Source organism: Mustela nivalis (assembly GCF_964662115.1).
Source record: "Mustela nivalis genome assembly, chromosome: 13".
Lineage (NCBI taxonomy): Eukaryota > Metazoa > Chordata > Mammalia > Carnivora > Mustelidae > Mustela > Mustela nivalis.
This window is the reverse complement of record NC_139032.1, coordinates 72,618,052-72,637,098: the sequence shown is the minus strand read 5'-3', so window position 1 is coordinate 72,637,098 and position 19,047 is coordinate 72,618,052. Positions and strand designations below refer to the sequence as shown.

Genomic DNA, 19,047 nt, shown 5'->3' with positions numbered 1-19,047 from the left:
TAAAAGATGACTCCCAGGTGTCTGAACATGTGAATGATGATAATATTTATTAGCGGAGTTAGTGAACGCTGGAAGCAGGGAAAAGAAAGAGGAGATGAATCTGTTTGGGACGTATTAAATTTGAAGTGTTTATGGGACATCCAAGTGAAAATTATTGAGTAGATTAAAAGATCTGAAATAGAAGAGATACAAATTTGGGTTCACACATGTGGAATTGCCCAGAGAATATATATGAGAAAAGAAGCCTTCTTTAAATGTATTTGTAATATTAAACATTACACAGTCGACATTAACATTTTTAATAAAATTGTTTTTGTCTTTTCAATTAGGAGTATATGGTGATGTACATCGAGTGAAGATTATGTTTAATAAGAAAGAAAATGCCTTGGTTCAGATGGCAGATGCGAGTCAAGCTCAGCTAGGTACTGATGATTAATAATAGTAATGATAATCTACCCCTTTTGTATGTGAATTTTCCTATAAAATAAACTTATAGTAGTAGGAATATAATTTTACTGAAGAGTACCTCTTTATGCAAATGTCTTCATTATTATTTGGACCTGCTTATAGTTTAAGACTTAAAAATACTTAATACTCTTTGAAGTCTGAAGTTCATTCATCTATTTGAACATATTGTTGATGTTTAGAACTTTGACTCCTGGGTGGCTCAGTTGGTAAAGCATCTGCCTTTGGCTCAGGTCATGTCATGATACTAGGGTCCTGGGATCAAGTTCCACATCCAGCTCCCTGCTCGGTGGGGAGTCCAATTCTCCCTCTGCCTGCCGCTCCCCCTGCTTATGCCTGCGTGCTCTCTCTCTCTCTGACAAATAAGGGAATAAAAAAAACTTTAACTCTAGGATTTTTCCATTAAATATAAACTAATAAATGCAACTTGTTTTATTTAATTTTTGTTCATTTATTTATTTGTTTTTCTTCCAAATTAAGTTTTCTGCAATTATTTCATGGCTTAAAAGTTTAATGATAGTGCAAGAAAATGGCATTCTGTGGTCTTATTGTTCATTGTTAAAGTGGCTATTAAAAATATTACTACTTAACTGGGGCACCTGAGTGGCTCAGTGGGTTAAGCCTCTGCCTTTGACTCAGTTCATGGTCTCGGGGTCCTGGGATCAAGCCCCAGCATCGGGCTCTCTGCCCAGCAGGGAGCCTGCTTCCCCCTCTCTCTCTGACTACTTGTGATCTCTCTCTCTCTCTCTCTCTCTCTCTCTCTGTCAAATAAAGAAATAAATCTTTTTTAAAAAATCACTACTTAGATTTTTTTATTTAAAAAAAAAAAAAAAAGTGTTCCCAAGGGGAACCTGGCTGGCTCTGTTGGTAGAACATACGACTCTTGGATCTGAAGTTTGTGAGTTCAAGCCCCATGTTAGGCACTTAAAAAAAAAAAGCAAAACAAAATTGTTGCTTGAGAGTAAACTACCTTTATTCAGTAACCATTTCCTGAGTACTTGATATGTTCTGTGCACTATGGAACTGTCTACCACTCTGCTAAGAAGATAGTTATTTTTTAAAGATTCCCTCTCTTCTATTGTAGTCAAGTAAAGTCATTTAATACATTTCTGTATGTAAGAGTTTTTTAATTTAAAACCCTTTTAACCCTCAGAACTGACAGTATAATCTTTTTTTGTTTGTTTGTTTGTTTGACAGACAGAGATTACAAGTAGACAGAGAGGCAGGCAGAGAGAGAGAGAGGGAAGCAGGCTCCCTGCTGAGCAGAGAGCCCGATGTGGGATTCGATCCAAGGACCCTGAGATCATGACCTGAGCCGAAGGCAGCGGCTTAACCCACTGAGCCACCCAGGCGCCCCTGACAGTATAATCTTAAGTGACTAAATAAAAGGAATTTGTGATAATCTAGACAAATTTTACAGTGACTCTATCTTAATACACAGACTTTTCTTATTTTCTTCCTGTACGCCAGCAATGAACCACCTGAGTGGACAAAGACTTTATGGAAAAGTACTTCGCGCTACACTGTCCAAACATCAGGCAGTTCAGCTTCCTCGAGAGGGACAAGAAGACCAAGGTCTGACTAAGGATTTTAGCAATAGTCCTTTGCATCGCTTTAAAAAACCTGGCTCTAAAAACTTCCAGAATATCTTTCCACCATCAGCTACTCTGCATCTTTCCAACATTCCGTATGTACCTAATTATTTATTATTCATTTAGATGATTAATTATGTTTTGAGAGAGGTAGAAACTCTGAAATTATTCTAATGTAGCAGTTATCCTAGTTACTAATTTCTTGTGATATGGTTTACTTGCCATCATGTCTTAAGGTTATATCTTTAGTCATACACTCTAAAAGTGAAAGGTAAAATTTCTTTCCAAATAGGGAATTAGCAACTAGTTACCTCTCAGTTTTAAAAAGGCATTAAAATAAGTTTGTGCAGGGACACCTGGGTGGTTCAGTGGTTGGGCATCTGCCTCTTGGCTCAGGTCATGATCTCAGGGTCCTGGGATTGAGCCCTGCATCGAGCTCCACGCTCAGTGTGGATGCTTGTCTGCTTGTCTCCCTCTCTCAGCTTGTACTGTCTCTCTAAAATAAATAAATAAATCTTTTCTAAAGAAAAGTTTGTATGGAAATATTCCATTGGTACATACTTAATTCATCTCTTTGTGTAGAATTAAAGGATTAACGAGCATAGGAAAATCAAATACTTTGTGTCTAAAAATATGGGGAAAATGAAGTTTCTAGTATTTATCTACAAGTTGCAAAGCCATATATATATAAAAGAATTGTTAAAGCCATGTATGTGTTAATTACTTAAAAGCTAAAAATTACTTTATTGTGACCACTCTCTGTTAAGCAGTGTTGTAGTAGACTTGTTCTTTACTCATCTTCTAACTCAGGGATTAAAAAACTACACCCACAAGCCAAAGCCATGTGTTTTTATATGGCCTGTGAGCTAAAATTGATTTTTACATTTTTAAAATGTAAAATGGTTGGGGGGAGTGGGAAGCAAAAGAGAAGTATTTTGTGATTTGAGAAAACTATATAAAATTCAAATTTCACCTTCCAAAAATAGCTTCAGGGCAGATAACCACACTCATTCATTTGCATAGTGTCTGGTTGCTTTTGAGCTACAACAGGATAGCTGAATAGTTGCAGCAGAGACTCTGTGACCATCAAAGCTTAAGATATTTATTGTGTGGCCCTTTATAGAAAGCGGCTTGTAGTCCTTGATCTAATTCTTGAAATCCTTCACCTTTGAAGATGGCAGTTGTGTATAACTTACTCTAATACATGAAGAGGGAATGAACTTTGGAGAGGGTGGAGTAAAAGCTGTGGGATATGCTTGTATATGCCCGTGTGAGCGGAAATTGAAAGACTGGGGGAATGGAGAAGGGTAAAATTCTAGAACATTTTGAGAATGAGAATGGGGATGAATAGGAATAGAAAATAACCACTCAAAATAATGTGGAATGCTTAGGCTGCCAGCTAGTCTCTGGTTAGGCTACCTGAAGGAACCTTGAATCTAAACTGGACAACAACTCAAACCTCATGCCAGCTAGGAAACTGGAGGAGTCACTTAAGGAAAAACTCGAGATTACATGGACTTAGAAATGTCGCAGCTAATCATTATGGAGTCAGGTAGAGGAACAGCATACTTAGATACCGAGACAGACTCCTGTCATTGTTCCCTTCTTAAATACATTATCTAGGAGCTGGTCTCAGTTACAACATACAAAAGATGTGTAGGCAGAAGAGGGAAAGGACATTCATATTTTTTTGAACCGTCTGCCACATTCTGGGCACCATGCTGGTAACTTACATGTGTTACTTATATGTGTAAGTTACCTCATTTAATCTCCATATAATAACCTTTTTTTAATGTGGTAAGATGTATATATCATAAAATTGATCATCTTAATCATTTTTGAACGTGCTGTTCAGTGTACATTCACATTTTGTATTCCTATTGTATAGCCATCACATCTGTCCCATCTACAGATTCTTGTCATTATCCCAAACTGGAGCTCTCTACCCGTTGAACAGTAATTCCCCATTTCCCTCTATACCCCAGTCCCTGGTAACAACTATTCTGTCGCTGTCAATCCATGCATAGTAAAGTCATTAGTTTCATTTATCAGTGAAACTGAGAGTCTCAGTTTAAGTAGCTTATGCAGGATCATATACCAATGAATGAGAAATAGAAATGTTGGGTGCCTGGGTGGCTCAGTGGGTTAAGCCCCTGCCTTCGGCTCAGGTCATGATCTCAGGGTCCTTGGATCGAGTCCCACATCGGGCTCTCTGCTCGGCAGGGAGTCTGCTTCCTCTTCTCTCTCTCTCTGCCTGCCTCTCTGCCTACTTGTGATCTCTCTCTGTCAAATAAATAAATAAAATCTTTAAAAAAATTTTTCAAAAAAAAAAAAAAGGAATAGAAATGTTAACTGCAGATCCAGTCATTGTTCTACCATTCCATCCTTACTGGCTGTCATGAGATGAAATACAGTCCTCTTAAGACATTAGGGCAGTTAAATCATCTCATAAGAAATTAGTGAAAGAGGAAAACTGCTGTGTTAGAATAATTTAGTCAGTTGACCCTTGTGATAGGCCACTGGATTAGTTATCTACTGCTACATAACAGATTTCCCCAAAACTTAACAGCTTATCAAAATAGTAAATGTTTATTATCTCATATTGTTATGAAGAGTCAGGAATCCTGAAATGGCTTAGCTGGGTTGTTTGATTAAGAGTCTCTCATAAGTTTGAAGGTTTTACTGGGACCAGAGGATCCACCTCCCAAGTAGTTAACTTATTATGTCCTTAGTTGCTGACAGGCAGTCTCAGTTCCTTGCCACATGATCTTCTCCATTTGGCTCAAGCGTCCCCATGAAATGGTAGCTGGTTTCTTCCAAAGCTAATAATTCAAGGAAGGCAGGATGGGAATTACAATGTCTCTCAGCCTTAGAATTCAAACATGTCATTTGTACAGTACCATAAAGGTTGGAGAGGACATCTCTTTGTTATGGGAAGGGAGTATCTAAAGGCCTGAATACTAGGAGGCAATAATAATAGGGACCCACCTTAGAGCCTAGCTCCCATATACATGTATTCAGAATTACCCTAAAAGCCATTAAAAATGTAGAACTCTAGTGGTCTATAGCCAATAAGTTGGAACTGGGAAATAATTATGTAATTTTATATTATTATATTATATATTATATTATATATCTATAGTAATATTAATGTTACTAATGGGTAATATTAGAAGTAGCTTTGGAAATCCATGAGTTAATTACTGAAGTCAGTGATATGGGTAATTATCCTTGTAAAAGAAATATAGGGGCGCCTGGGTGGCTCAGTGGGTTAAGCCTCTACCTTCGGCTCAGGTCATGATCCCAGGGGCCTGGGATCGAGTCCCGCATGGGGCTCTCTGCTCAGCAGGGAGCCTGCTTCTCCTCATCTCTCTCTCTCTCTCTGTCTCTCTGCCTATTTGTGATCTCTCTCTCTGTCAAATAAATAAATAAAATCTTTAAAAAAATAAAGAAAGAAAGAAATATAGATACATTTTTCTTTTTCTTTATATACCTGTTTATATCTTATGCAAAAGATTTGAGACCAGATTGCATTGCTGAGTCATGTATGTGTCAATCTTAAACATCTTTCAGGGTACTTCCGAATCGTGTCTTCATTGAATGGCTTTATTGTCTTTGAAATGTGAGATACTCTGGAGATTTGGCAGTTGCAGCAGTTAATCTTTGGTTCATGTGAGAATTTGGGCTAAGGTAGTTGATACTCTCTGTGATGTTTTCACAGCCCTTCTGTTACAGTGGATGATCTGAAGAACCTTTTCACAGAAGCGGGATGTTCAGTGAAGGCTTTTAAATTCTTTCAGTAAGTCAGTGCTTTCAAGAAATACATTAACATTATTTCATGTGGTATGCAAATTTTTAAAGTACTTTAATGAAGTCTTTAGAGGGTTGGGAAGAATTATAGGCAAACTGAATTCTATATACTTTTTGTTTCTTATATTATTTTCAGAAAAGATCGCAAAATGGCACTCATTCAGTTGGGATCTGTGGAAGAAGCAATCCAGGCCCTCATTGAGCTTCATAATCATGATCTTGGAGAAAATCACCACCTCAGAGTTTCCTTCTCAAAATCTACAATCTGATTTTTTTGTGAATTTTTCTCCTAAGACTGGACCATAATTTCAGTAAAACCTTCAGACACAGACTGAAGCAGCTCAAGACCAATTCTGCCTCTTTCATGAAAGTAACTCTGGTTTGATATTCAAGTATATACAGAAAATCAAGGGATATTCTTTTCTTTTTCTCTTTTTTTTTCCATTTTTCCCCCTTGCCAGGATGTGATCAAAGGTTTGTTTTTCCTTTGTACCATAGTTTCTATGAAAATAACCTTCAGGAAAAAATTTTTTTTTCAATAATTTAATTCCTTATACTAAGTTAGATTTCAAGAGGACAGACTTTCTTTTAGTTTGGGTCCAGATCAGCCTTATAAAACATTTCTAAAATCCTTTGTACTTTGGAAAAATTTAAACATACAGACTTTTAAAATTACTTACAACCAGGTTTTTAACTTTATGATTCAGAAGTTCAACCCCTATAGGAAATTATGTTCACTTATAAATTTTATTAATTATTTAGCATACATTGATAGGTATACACAAATTGGGTTGTATTGGAAGAAAATTTATAAACTTGCATGTTTTCCTTCAGTGGTTTCTTTTTTTCACTGCAAGACACTCTTTGGAATAATACATATCTTTAAATTTTTAAAACTATTTGGAGAAATGAAGTGTCTCAATTGTCCCCAAGGAAATTAAATAGAATCCAAGATCTGTTAAGGTGTCAAAATAATTATTAGTTTTATTAGGAAAAATCATGGTTTAAATTTCAAAATGACACTATTTGCTGAGTTATATGATCTTGGAAAATTTGAAAAGAAAATCCTACTTACAAACTACTTTTTTATAATTGTTTTCAGAAAAAAAAGTTTACAGTCTTAAGGAAAATATTCAGGTCTATCATATGGTTTGACAGATTTTTTAAAAGTTATTTTTGGTAAGGTCTTATTTTAGAAAAAAATTAATCTCAAGGGTTTTTTGTACCACTATAATCTCTAATACTTATTCAGAATTACTGTGTATTTACTTAATTTCTTATTATGTGCCTTATTATGTGCTTATGATATAATAGGTTAGAATTTTATCTAAATATCTTGAAAGCTATATTGTGGGCTTGGTGAGCATTTTGTTTTTCTTTCCCTGTTTTGGTAAGGATTTTAAAGTTTTTTCATTGCAATTTTAAGTGGTTTTCAATAAGTAATAGTTTTTATTCAAATTTTTGGTGCTTTGGTGCAGAGATGGGGTAGGGAAGGGTGAATGGTTGGGGTAATAACTCAGTGAACACCTGTAGGCCTCTTTACATTGTGACCAGTAGTGGTCGTGCAGTCCGTGACAGAGCATACCAGTTTGGTACTATAAAATGCAATCTCAGTTTCTGGATCTTGTCTAACCTTTCTCACTCATTAGAATTTGTCTCAGGATTACTTGGTTTTTCTCAGTACTGAAGTGACATACTTTTCTTTGTTACTATAACTTCATTACTGAGTGCCCGCGTACATGGAATATGACAAGGTGGAGTCCTTTTTCATACTCTGTCCCTCTCTGTGGTTGAGTGTAAGAATACATTTTCGTGTTGCTTCAGTGATTGTATAATGTAAAATTATTTCTTTTTAATTTGAAACTTTACATTCTTTAATTTTTTTCCGTGCTTGATCGGATTTTTTTAAAAAGCAGAATTTAGTAAAGGGGTCATTTTTGTCCATCCCGTTTACAGTTTTTAGATCCTCGGAGTAGCTCATCTCACCTTCAAAAATTTCAATTTCTTTGCTGTATTCCAACCATTAGCTTGAATGTTGGAAGATTATTTCAAAAAATTAGAGACTACAGGAAATAATATAGGTTATTAAAAAGCAGAATTCACTCAACACTGAGCAATAGGTAGTTGGTAGATAGAATAGGAAGGAGGACACTAAATTGAAACCTTTCAAATGAATCCATTTTAGAATTGACTGAATAGATAGGTATAATCATTTATATAGTTTTTATTTTCTTCACTTACTGTGTTTTTACTAAAACACTTAAGTAAGGGGGGAGGGAAAAAAACAAAAATTTTTTGAGAAATCTCCCAAAATTTTCTTCTTTTTTCCAAGCATACAGGCACTATTATAATTGTCAGTGACACATTAAATTGGATTATTTTATTTGCTTTGAGTTAGGAATTACTGTGTGATTTAATTCATGGTTCTTATAGCATTCAGTGTCAATGTAGCAGATGGGAGATCATAATAGCATTGAATGTAATTTTGAAGTAGGGAATGGCCTTTAAATCTGAGAGAGACATTTGAATCCTTTTCAGGGAGTTTGTGTAAGAGTGTGTGTGTGTGTGTGTGTGTGTAGATAAATATATATACATACATGCACTCTTCTATGTTGTACATACATATGCACAGTACATACATTTTAATTTATTGACAAAACCAGATTAAGATTTGGAAAAGAGATATTCTTATCTAAAATAGTATGCTTGAAATCATCAATTTGGGTCTGAAATTAGCTCTAGTGCATGGATATTGTCCATATGTTATTTGCTGTTTGAATTATAGAGGTCTACAGTATTTTTTTGGCATAGTGTCTGTAGAAAGATTTAAAAATATCAGGGTAGTGGAAAAACTAGATCTTCGTACTTTTGTTTTGGCATGCATTTATTCAGTATCTTCTGAATAATGTTTATTTTTGCTGTTGAGCTGTCATAGTATCCTATTTTTAAGTTTATTTACTTTAAGGAGTATTGTCTTATCACTTTTGGAAGTGTCTTGACTTTTACACAAAGTATATATATTCAGGTCTTCAAAAAATAGCAGTACACGTTCAGCAGTAGCAATTTATGCCAAAAAGTTTTACTTTGAGATTTTAATAACTTGTGTAGCAGTAAAATGTGTTTTGTGTGAGATATAAATAGAAAAATGACCCAGTATCTTAATATCTTAATTGATAACTTACTGGAGAGTATCATAACTCCCAATAGCTCCTATAGAATGCTATAAATTATTCAAGACTAGGTAATCAGTTATTTTCAGTCATGTTTTTGATTCTATTGTTAAAAGTTGCAGATCTCACAATATTTAGAGACAGAATTTCTGCCTGCTTAACTCCCTTTGGGAGCAATGCCTTCTTTGGCACCACCTAGGGTGATGATCATTGGTTCTACTGCAGTTGATAAAAAGTTAACTCTCATTATTGTCTCTGTTCATTTTCATACAAACTTTTCAAAGCTTCCATGTCATTAGGCAGTGAAATTTATATAGTGAATATATTTTCATGTAATTTCTGTTTCCACTAAATATTGTTGGATGAAAGATAACAAACTCAAAAGTAATGTATTTTCCCCCAATGACTCACTTAAAAACCCTAAGTTTGCCAAACTATCAGTCTGTCTCTTTGAAAACCAGTGTGTACTGCTATTTTTAAAACCAAAAAGACAGCATGACTATGCGTAAAAGCATTTTTCTTAGCCTTTCCTTTGTCTTGATCAGTTGTTAACAAGAATAAAACTGCCAGACTTTAAATAGTCTACTATTGTGCTACAAGAAATACAGTTTAGATTGCACAAAAGTTTTCCTTTAAAGAAGATGGAACTCAGCTGTCCTTCAGAAGAGCTGTGTTGTTATCTGTAAGACTATTTGCAGTCTTTTTTCACAGCAAATTCTAACAGTTAGTTATGAATGGTTTAAAAGAGAAAATTACTAAAAAGTTTGGGGAGCTTTATAGAGGGAGGAAAACAAAACAGGACCAAAGTTTATGTGCCTTCTTCAGTAGTCTTAATTGACCTTTTCTTCCTATTTGAGACTAAGGTAGTATCAGTATTCTGGTTTTCAGGAAATACGTACTATATAGTTTTAAAAGAATGTTATCCCACAGACTATTCATACAAGCAAAGAATTGTAACTGTATAAATGAAGTCTCAGTTACACTTTTGCCTTTATCACATAATATTCATTCTGTAGCATTGTGCAGGTCCAAGAATGAGCTGCTCTACATCTTTGTGGTAGTCGTTTTAGTTTTTGTAACCTGAAGCATATGTTCCAGAGAACAGGGATATTTGTCTGGTCCAGTAACCTTGGTGATAATAGTCATGATTGAAAGCTGCGTATAGTAAGCTTAAGTCAGCACTGTAAACAGATTTTGTTGTGTTATTTTCGGTTTTTGAATCTATGTAGTAGTTGTATTAACAAATATTTAAATAGATATTTTTGATGTCATTAAAAAAAAAAACACTCTGGCCTTTCCCCCCCTTACCATTATTAACCAGATCTTTTAAAAATTCATCCCACATTCAGAAAGTACTAATTATAGATTGCTGACCAAGCAAAATTTTACATCAAAATGTCACCTCATTGCTCTGACCAAAGAAGACTTACTGTTCTGGTTTAACTCCTCTCATTAAGCATTTTTTCCCAAGCTCCTTTCTGAAAGAAGACCCAGTGCAAAGCAGCCTTTACTTTCTATTTCCTGTTGGTGAATAGACTACTTAGAGAAAATGGGAATATAAGTGTGAACAGAATGGATTAGGATGACAAGGGTTTGATGGGCATTTTCAGTACTGTATTTGAGTAAAACAAAAATAGCACAGCTAGGAGCCTCTGACATTGTCTTGTGTTTTATGTGGTCTGTTCATAAAATTCCCTTTTTCAGTTTATAAGAATGTTCATCTAAAAGAAGAAAATGCTGTAAATATTTGTAACAACTTTTTTTTAACCAGGCCAAAAAAGGAAAAAAAAAAAGGTTTTTGGGAACAAGTTAACATATAAAGTGGTTTTATACAAAACATCAATTGTCTTGTATATTTTGATAAGCAGCAGTACCAGCTTTCATTTGTAACACAGTTTGTGGTGTTGGAAGAAAAGGATTCTGTGATTGTTTAAGTGAATTATGTTATAAATGCAAAGAGAAGATAAAATATTAAAAAACATATTTTCTAAATGCGTAGTGCATGGTTAATTTAAGCTTCTGTACTCTATAGTATATTCCATTTCCGTTCAGTTTGTATATTTGCTATTACTTGATAATCTCTAATCTCTTTTCCTAACAAGTATAGCATTGTAGCATGCCTTTTAATAAATGTCATGACATCTGTACTCTCTTAAAATTTTCTGTGTTCTTGTGTCTGTACTTTGGGTTTCCTCTTGTCTTACCTGTAATTCTTATGACGTCATACTTTCTTTTCTTTTTCATAGCCATCCATCTAAACTTGTCATAGTTAGAGGGAATAGCAAGCATGTATTCATACTTTAAAAACTGATAAAGCCCCAAGTCTGCTAACCCCTTCTTTTAATTAAGGAGTGATTTTATTTTGAGAAGCAAAGTGCTTTTCTAATTGTCCTACAGTACAACTTCTTTTGTGGCCCTCTCCCTTTAGTACAAATACACGCTGACAGACTGTGTGAGTTCTTTCTCTCCCTGTGTATCTGTCTCTCCCCACCCCCCATAAACACACTCTTTGTCTAAGCTCAGTTGCCAAACAAAAGTTGGAACACTTTCCCCAGTTCAGTTTTTAGCTTCCCTATAGGATTAATATACATAAATTTGAAACATGAGGTGTGATCACAGACCAGGTTTGTGTTCGTTTTAATTAAAAGGTAACAACAGTTACCAGCTGCCAGATACTTCTTTTCCTTAGACAAAAGTTCTATTTTTAAGTTCTTTAAAAGAGTTATGGATTGTCAGAGTTTATTTTAATCTTTTGCTTAGGATTTTTTAGAAGTAGGAATTTATTTTTAATGGAATTGAAAATTAGGTAACCACTGTTGATCTTTGCTGGCTAACCTGTAAAATCTTTTGTATCCTTAAATGTAATTACCTTTTTTTTTTTTTTTTCCAGTGTAAGAGGCATTTTTATCAGGAAAAGGTAAAATAGCTATGGCCAAATGAGGTCTTAACTGTGAAATGCTTATTTACATACCAGAAGGCTTCTGACCATCACTGAGTCATGTGGGTCTGAAATAAATGAATCTGAGAGACCACCTAGTTCAGTCTCCACTTTTTAAAGTCAGTGGTGTAAAAAAGAAAGTGACTGGCCCAAGGCTACATGACACTTAATTGCAGAGTGTGGACTAGAACTCAGGAGTCCTTGGTATTACCCAGTGCCAGTATTGCCCCCAGGGGTTCTGTCCTGCCAACTGTAATGAAGATTGTGATCTTTAAGTTCTGTACACAGAATTGAGGTGCTTAAATACTCTCCTGAAAACTACCAAAACCAATTTGAAGACACAGTTTAGTGCTGGGTGCTTTTGCTGAAGGGTAACAAATGTCTACCTACTTATGAAAAATTTCATCTAAAAATGTAATTTCAAGTTGCTAATTTGAGAACTCTTAAAAATGTAGTGGCTATTCATATTAGTTTCCTAGGACTCATATAACAAAGTACCACATCTTAGGCAGCTTAAACAGAAATTTATTTTCTTACAGTTTAAGAACATGGTGTCCTGAGACCTTTTTCCTTAGTTTATAAATGGCCATCCTCTCCCTATGCGACACAGTCTTTCTTTTCTGTTTCTTTGTCCTAATCTCTCTTTTTATGAGGGCACCAGTCATAATTGGATTAGGCCCACCATCTGACCTCATTGTACCTTAATTACCTCTTCAAAGGCCCTGTCTCCAAATAAAATAGTCACTTTCTGAGATATTGGGAGTTTAGGATATCAACACAAGGATTTGGGGGGGGGGGATTTCAGCCCATAGCACTATATAGCACTATTTAGTAAAGATTATTCATTCAGCTCACCGAGTACTGATTATATCAGATTATATCAGCAGTCGAGCTAAGTGCAGTGTTAAACTCCACTCTTTACAATTTAAGTGATTGTTCCTGCATCATTGATTTTTTTCTGTTGTCCTATTTCAACTTCTGGAAATTCGTCACTATATGCTCTATCAAACAATTTATGCTAAACTGATAAAACTCTATTATTTTTTAAAAGATTTTTTTTATTTGATAGCACAAGCAAGAGGGAGAGGTTGAAGCAGAATCCCTGTGGAGCAGAGACCCTGATGTGGGGCTTGATCCCAGGACTCTGGGATCATGACCGGAGCTGAAGGTAGACGTTTAACCAACCAAGCCACCCAGGTGCCCCTGAACTGATAAAATTCTAATAACGGTTTGGTTGGAATTACTGTATTTGTACGCCATTGGATTTAGATGTAGAACTTCAACTATGTGAGTATCAAGAAAGTATAATTGACCTGGAAAAGTTAGTAATTCTGATATTCCATGCAGACTCCATTGAGATTGTCTTTAATCAAATGAAAGCTGGTATTATATTAATTCAAATAAACTTTAGGACAGGCACTATTAGAGATAGATTTCATAATGATATATAATAGAATATAGTTATGCAAGGAATTTAATGAAGCTACATGAATCTCAGAGGTGATGTTGAACAGAAGAGAGTACATAATGTAGGGGCACCTAGGTGGCTCAGTGGGTTAAGCCTCTGCCTTTAGCTCAGTTCATGATCTTAGGTTCCTGGGATTGAGGCCCGCATCCAGCTCTTTGCTCAGTGGGGAGCCTGCTTCCCCCTCCCTCTCTCTGCCTGCCTTTCTGCCTACGTGTGATCTCTTGTCTGTCAAATGAATAAATGTTTTTTTTAAAAAAAGAATACATAATGTATAATTCTATTCACATCATGTTCAAAAACAGGATAGGGGTTACCTTTGGTAAGGAGGTAATTGAGGGTATGAGAGGTTCTGGTCTGTGGTTAATGTTTTATAACCTTTGTACCAGTTATCCAGGAGAGTTTACTCTCTTGATTATTCATTGAGCTTGTACACTTGGGATTTGTGCATTTTTCTGTATGTTATACTTTAATTAAAAGGATTTTGGGGCGCCTGGGTGGCTCAGTGGTTAAAAGCCTCTGTCTTCAGCTCAGGTCATGATCCCAGCGTCCTGGGATCGAGTCCCATGTCGGGCTCTCTGCTCTGTAGGGAGCCTGCTTCCTCTTCTCTCTCTGCCTGCCTCTCTGCCTACTTGTGATCTCTGTCTGTGAAATAAATAAATAAAATGTTTAAAAAAAAAAAAAGGATTTTGAAAAATGATTGTAATTGAACAAGGAGCTAGAAACTGTTCTTCTTGCTTCCTAAATCAGCTGATTATTCTATCGGGTAAGTAAGACTTTGTTATAAATATTCAAGATCCCATGAACTGGGTTTCACAGTGCAGCCCTCCCACATATCTGTGGCATTTCTCTGACCATGGCATACCTATAGGAAAAATATTATCCAGAGCAGAACAAAAAGCAAAAACTATTTTCAAGTAAATTTTACTTCTTTTTGAGCAGTTTTACACAGAACTTATTCAGAGGTTTCATCAATAGTTTTGTTTCTGTAGCTAGAAGCTTGATCATGTGGGCTAATCCCTCAATATATTTCCATCAAGGGGCGCCTGGGTGGCTCAGTGGGTTAAAGCCTCTGCTTTCAGCTCGGGTCATGGTCCCAGGGTCCTGGGATCGAGCCCCATGTCGGGCTCTCTGTTCAGCGGGGAGCCTGCTTCCCCCTGCCTGCTCTCTGCCTGCTTGTGATCTCTGCCTGTCAAATAAATTAAGAAAAGCCAGAAAGACCCCTAGCTCACAAGCATCCTAAGAGGAGAGACTATACAGAATGTTTAGCAAAACTTCTTGTCATTAAGATTCTTAATAAATGCTAATTGGTGTCATGAACTCCATGTACCTAATACCCACTGTAACCAGTGGCCCATCTTGTTTCATCTATTACTCATCCCATTCCTTGGATGATTTTGAAACAAATCCTGGTCATCCTATGATTTCATTTGTAAACATTTCAGTATGTGTAAGTCCATATGTTGTAATTCCTGACAAAGTCTTTCAGTGTATAGCATTCCTTTCCATTGTCTTGTTCCCTTACAACTTATTTGTTGAAGGAACTGAGCTATTTTCTCTAAAAATTCAAGTGGTCTAGATTTCTCTGAGTATATATGTTCCTGCAATGTTATTTCTTTACTATGTCCCCCCACCTCTCGTTCTCTGTAAATTGGAAGCTGCTGCTTTCCTTACCTCCTTCCTGACTCTCCCCCCCCCCCGCCCCCAGGAAGGACAGGTAAGAATACTTCATAGATGACATTGGACACTTCATGTGTAGTGATGGTCGTTACCATTGATCACTATTACGTAAATCCATTAATTTTTAAGGATAACAAAATGCCAAAGTTCTATCATGCCTTTTGCATGTATTACTTTGATTGCTTTTATGTAATAAGAGAAATTTTCCTTATCAACTTTTTGGTTACTCTGAGGCACAGTTTCTATGGGAAAGACAAGATAAACGATCCTTTTCCTTTACTTACCTGTTTTTTGAAGTGATTGTTTTCTATCCTCCAAAACTTTGTTTACCTTGGTTTTATTTTGTTTTGTTTTTCTTAAAGATTTTATTTATTTATTTGTTCGTTTGTTTGTTTGACAGATCACAAGTAGGCAGGCAGAGAGAGAGGGAGAAGCAAGTTCCCTACTGAGCAGAGAACCTGATGCAAGGCTCAATCCCAGGACACTCAGATCATGACCTGAGCCGAAGACAGAGGCTTAACCAACACTGAGCCACCCAGGCGCCCCTGGGTTGTTTTTTGTTTTGTTCTGTTTTTTTTTTTAAGCCTGTGCTTTTATGGAAATTTCAAACATTTGTGAAAGTAGACTCGTGTAAGAAGCTTATGTTGCTGTACAATTCATATTCAGTGTTTACACCCCTCCCCGCTCATTCTCTGCTTCTACTTGGAAGATTATTAAATCATTTTGTATAATACTTTTCAAACTGGTGAAAGTTGTTTATAATATTTTAAAATCTCTACCTAGTAGATTAATTATGGTCTTTTTTTTTTTTTTTTAAGGGGGAAAGGGACAGAGGGAGAGAAGCCCAAGCAGGCTCCATACCCCGCACAGAGCCCAATGTGTGGCTTGATCTCATGACCCTGAAATCATGACTTGAGCAGAAATCAAGAGTCAGATGCTTAACTCACTGAACCACCTATGCACCCCAATTATAGTCATTTTTTAATCTTTTTTTTTTTTCTTTTTTGGTTGTGTCTTTTTTTTCCTTCCATCCTGCCAGAAGTATTTACAAAGAACCTACTTTTTGGTTGTTTTGATCTCCCCCAAATAAGTTTGTTTTTTAGCGTGTTAAATGTTTTTATTGTTTTTGTACTGTCTTTGAATTTATTTTGTGATTCTTTCGCAAAAGATTTTTGGTATATTAATCATAGCTGTCTACTCTGATTGTCCTGTTATCCTAAGGATTTCCACTACGTATCCTTCATGACAAAAGCAAGTATCAGAGAAATAAAATTATTTATGTAGGAATAAAGCTTATAAAAAAAAAAAAAAAGAAGAAGAAGAAGGTTTAGGATTGTCCCAATGATTCTCTCACCCTTATGCCTTTTACTGCTGTACTTCCACGTAGACTGTTCCGTAGACATATGTTTGCTGGGAAGATCTGAGGTAGGAAAAGATACTGTAGCCATGCCATCAAGGAACATAGTAAAGGGAAAAGCACTAGGGTACCTTTTTTTTGTAGCATGATAACTGGCTTACAAATTAGTTCTAAAGAATCTGTCTGATCTTGCTTCTCTCTGTCTTCCTCCTCCGGGTAACAAAGGTTTTTCCTTCAAATTTCAGTAACAGGTCAGCTATGTCCCTGAACAGCTGGTAGGTTCTCATATACAAAAGATGTGACTCATGTGACTTCAAGTCTGTGTTCTTTGCTTTGACAGAAGGCTAATCTACGTCTACTTTCAAGTCAAAGCAAGGGCCCTTTATTGGCAATAGAGTATTAGGTTGATAAAACCTGACTCGCTTATCTGAACAATTTCCTCGCAGCAGTAGGTGACTTCAGAGCACATGCCAAGTTGATCATGCCCTTGCATGATCATTTGGCTAGTAGCCACTTTTTGCACTGGACCATAAGCTCCATGAAGGTAAAGTCATGGTGCTATTTTAAAATTAAGCATTGTGTGCCCAGAACCCACTACACTGCCCTATATACTTAATAAATATTGGTTGAACAAGTAAATATATATACATACATATATATGTATATATATACACAGAGACATATATATTCTTTATATTTTTACATATATCTACCTGATTTATCGGTATCTCATGTTTTTAAACATCTCTCAATATGATCCAAGAGCAGTGGCTGTCAGCCTCACATTTTCCAAAACAGGCATAAGTATCTGTATTTTCAAAACATGGCTTCCAGGGTTTTTTTTTTTTTTTTTTCAAAAAGGACTACAAAATGAACTGTTTGCTTGGTGTATGCCAAGTTATCTCACTTTTAGATTACCCTAAATTCTCACAATCAAAGTCATGAAGATGAAAGAGATTATAGGACTTTCCTCTGTTCAGTAAGTAGCAGTTTTTCCTTAAAGCACCCACACGGAGACTAGCATAAAGGAGGTTATCTGTTGAATAAAAGAAAACTTGCCATTTCCTTGCAGTTGGTAGGAGTTTATGGTGGAACCAGCCCTAAATTCTTTCCCTTGGCAGTCCACATCCTCCACTCCTGAAATAAAACTGCTAAGACCAGGGGCGCCTGGGTGGCTCAGTGGGTTGAGCCTCTGCCTTCGGCTTGGGTCATGATCCCAGGGTCCTGGGATCGAGCCCCACGTCGGGCTCTCTGCTCTGCGGGGAGCCTGCTTCCTCCTCTCTCTCTCTCTGCCTGCCTCTCTGCCTATTTGTGGTCCTGTCTGTCAAATAAATAAATTTTTTAAAAATTATTAAAAAAAAAAAAAACTAAGACCATCATAAATAGAACCCTGGTGTTTCTGGTGACTTTGTGGACAGCAAACTGGTTATTATAGACCAACATCATGTCAAAACCAAGCTATCAGCTGATCAATGAAACATACAGAAAGCTGAGTGATTACTCAAGGAAGGAAGTGGGAGTCCTGCCTCTGCCTACAAAAACAGCTACTCTCTGCTTCAGGGCTTTAGGAATTTGGTGACAAACTCCCAACAGCCCAACTATTTTCTGCGGTATATGTATTTGCAGATCCCCACCCTTCCTGAAACTATTGCTTCTGACCTTTTGGGGGTAGCCATAACTTCTTCCATGATGTCCCCCCAAAGCATAGGATTTCTTACATATGGTCAATCCCAAGGAAGCCAAACTATTCCCCTGCACAATGTATTAGTTTGCTACAGCTGCCTTAACAACGTACCACAAACTGGGTGGAACAAATTTATCCCCTCAAAGCTCTAGAAACTAGATGTCTGAGATGGAGGTTGTGGTAGTTCTAGTTTCTTTCCCCCTTGACTTACAGATGACTACCTTCTGTGTCCTTACAGTTGTGTGTGTCCTAATTTCCTTTTAAGCACACCGGTCATATGGGATTAGGCCCACTCATCTGACTTCATTTTACCTGAATTATGTCTTTAAAGGCCCTGTTTGCAAAAACAGTTACATTCTGAGGGATTGGGGGTTAGGACTTTAATATATTTGGTGGGCGAGGGGAAGGGGGCATAATTCAGCCCATAAACATTTTTCCCCAGTTGCTCACGACTCTGCTAAGAGAATCTTCAGGACCTTAGGAGCCAGAGTCTCAGAAACGCTATTCCTTAATCTTACTGACTGGTGTCTGTGCTATTTGTGTGTGGCACGGGGGGCGGGGGGGAATCAGAATTGAGACTATAGAGGTTTGAAAGTAAAATTCTTAAATTGTTAAAAACATAATTCTTAAATATAATGGACATGAGTTAGGTTTTATTTAACTTATTAATGAAGGAGTTGGCAGTAGAACGATGTTTCATGTCATCAGTAGGGGAAGGAGTTCTGAAGTGAGATTTCTAATTTAGATATATAATCAGTTAATCTTCAGGCAATTAAACTGTAACACTTGGGGTTCTCTTCTCTACTATATATGTGTGTGTGTGTGTGTGTGTGTGTGTGTGTGTGTGTGTGTATGTATATATGTGTGTGTGTGTGTGTATATGTAT

At 36.4% G+C, this 19,047-nt stretch overlaps 1 protein-coding gene across 50 annotated transcripts in view; it reads left to right on the top strand.

Moving 5' to 3' along the window:
• PTBP3 (polypyrimidine tract binding protein 3) overlaps positions 1-19,047 on the top strand; it is a 141,416-nt gene that overhangs the window by 107,089 nt on the left and 15,280 nt on the right. For 42 of the 50 annotated variants that reach the window (XM_082696911.1, XM_082696944.1, XM_082696908.1 and 39 more), the window contains 4 exons: positions 330-422; positions 1,936-2,152; positions 5,779-5,856; positions 6,004-11,029. In XM_082696911.1, the coding sequence (XP_082553037.1) occupies positions 330-422; positions 1,936-2,152; positions 5,779-5,856; positions 6,004-6,136 (521 nt within the window). In that variant the 3' untranslated portion in view covers positions 6,137-11,029. Of the gene's footprint in view, positions 1-329; positions 423-1,935; positions 2,153-5,778; positions 5,857-6,003; positions 11,030-15,520; positions 15,854-19,047 lie in introns of those variants that run through there. The other 8 variants (XR_014302315.1, XR_014302316.1, XR_014302317.1 and 5 more) reach the window with 2 other exon arrangements.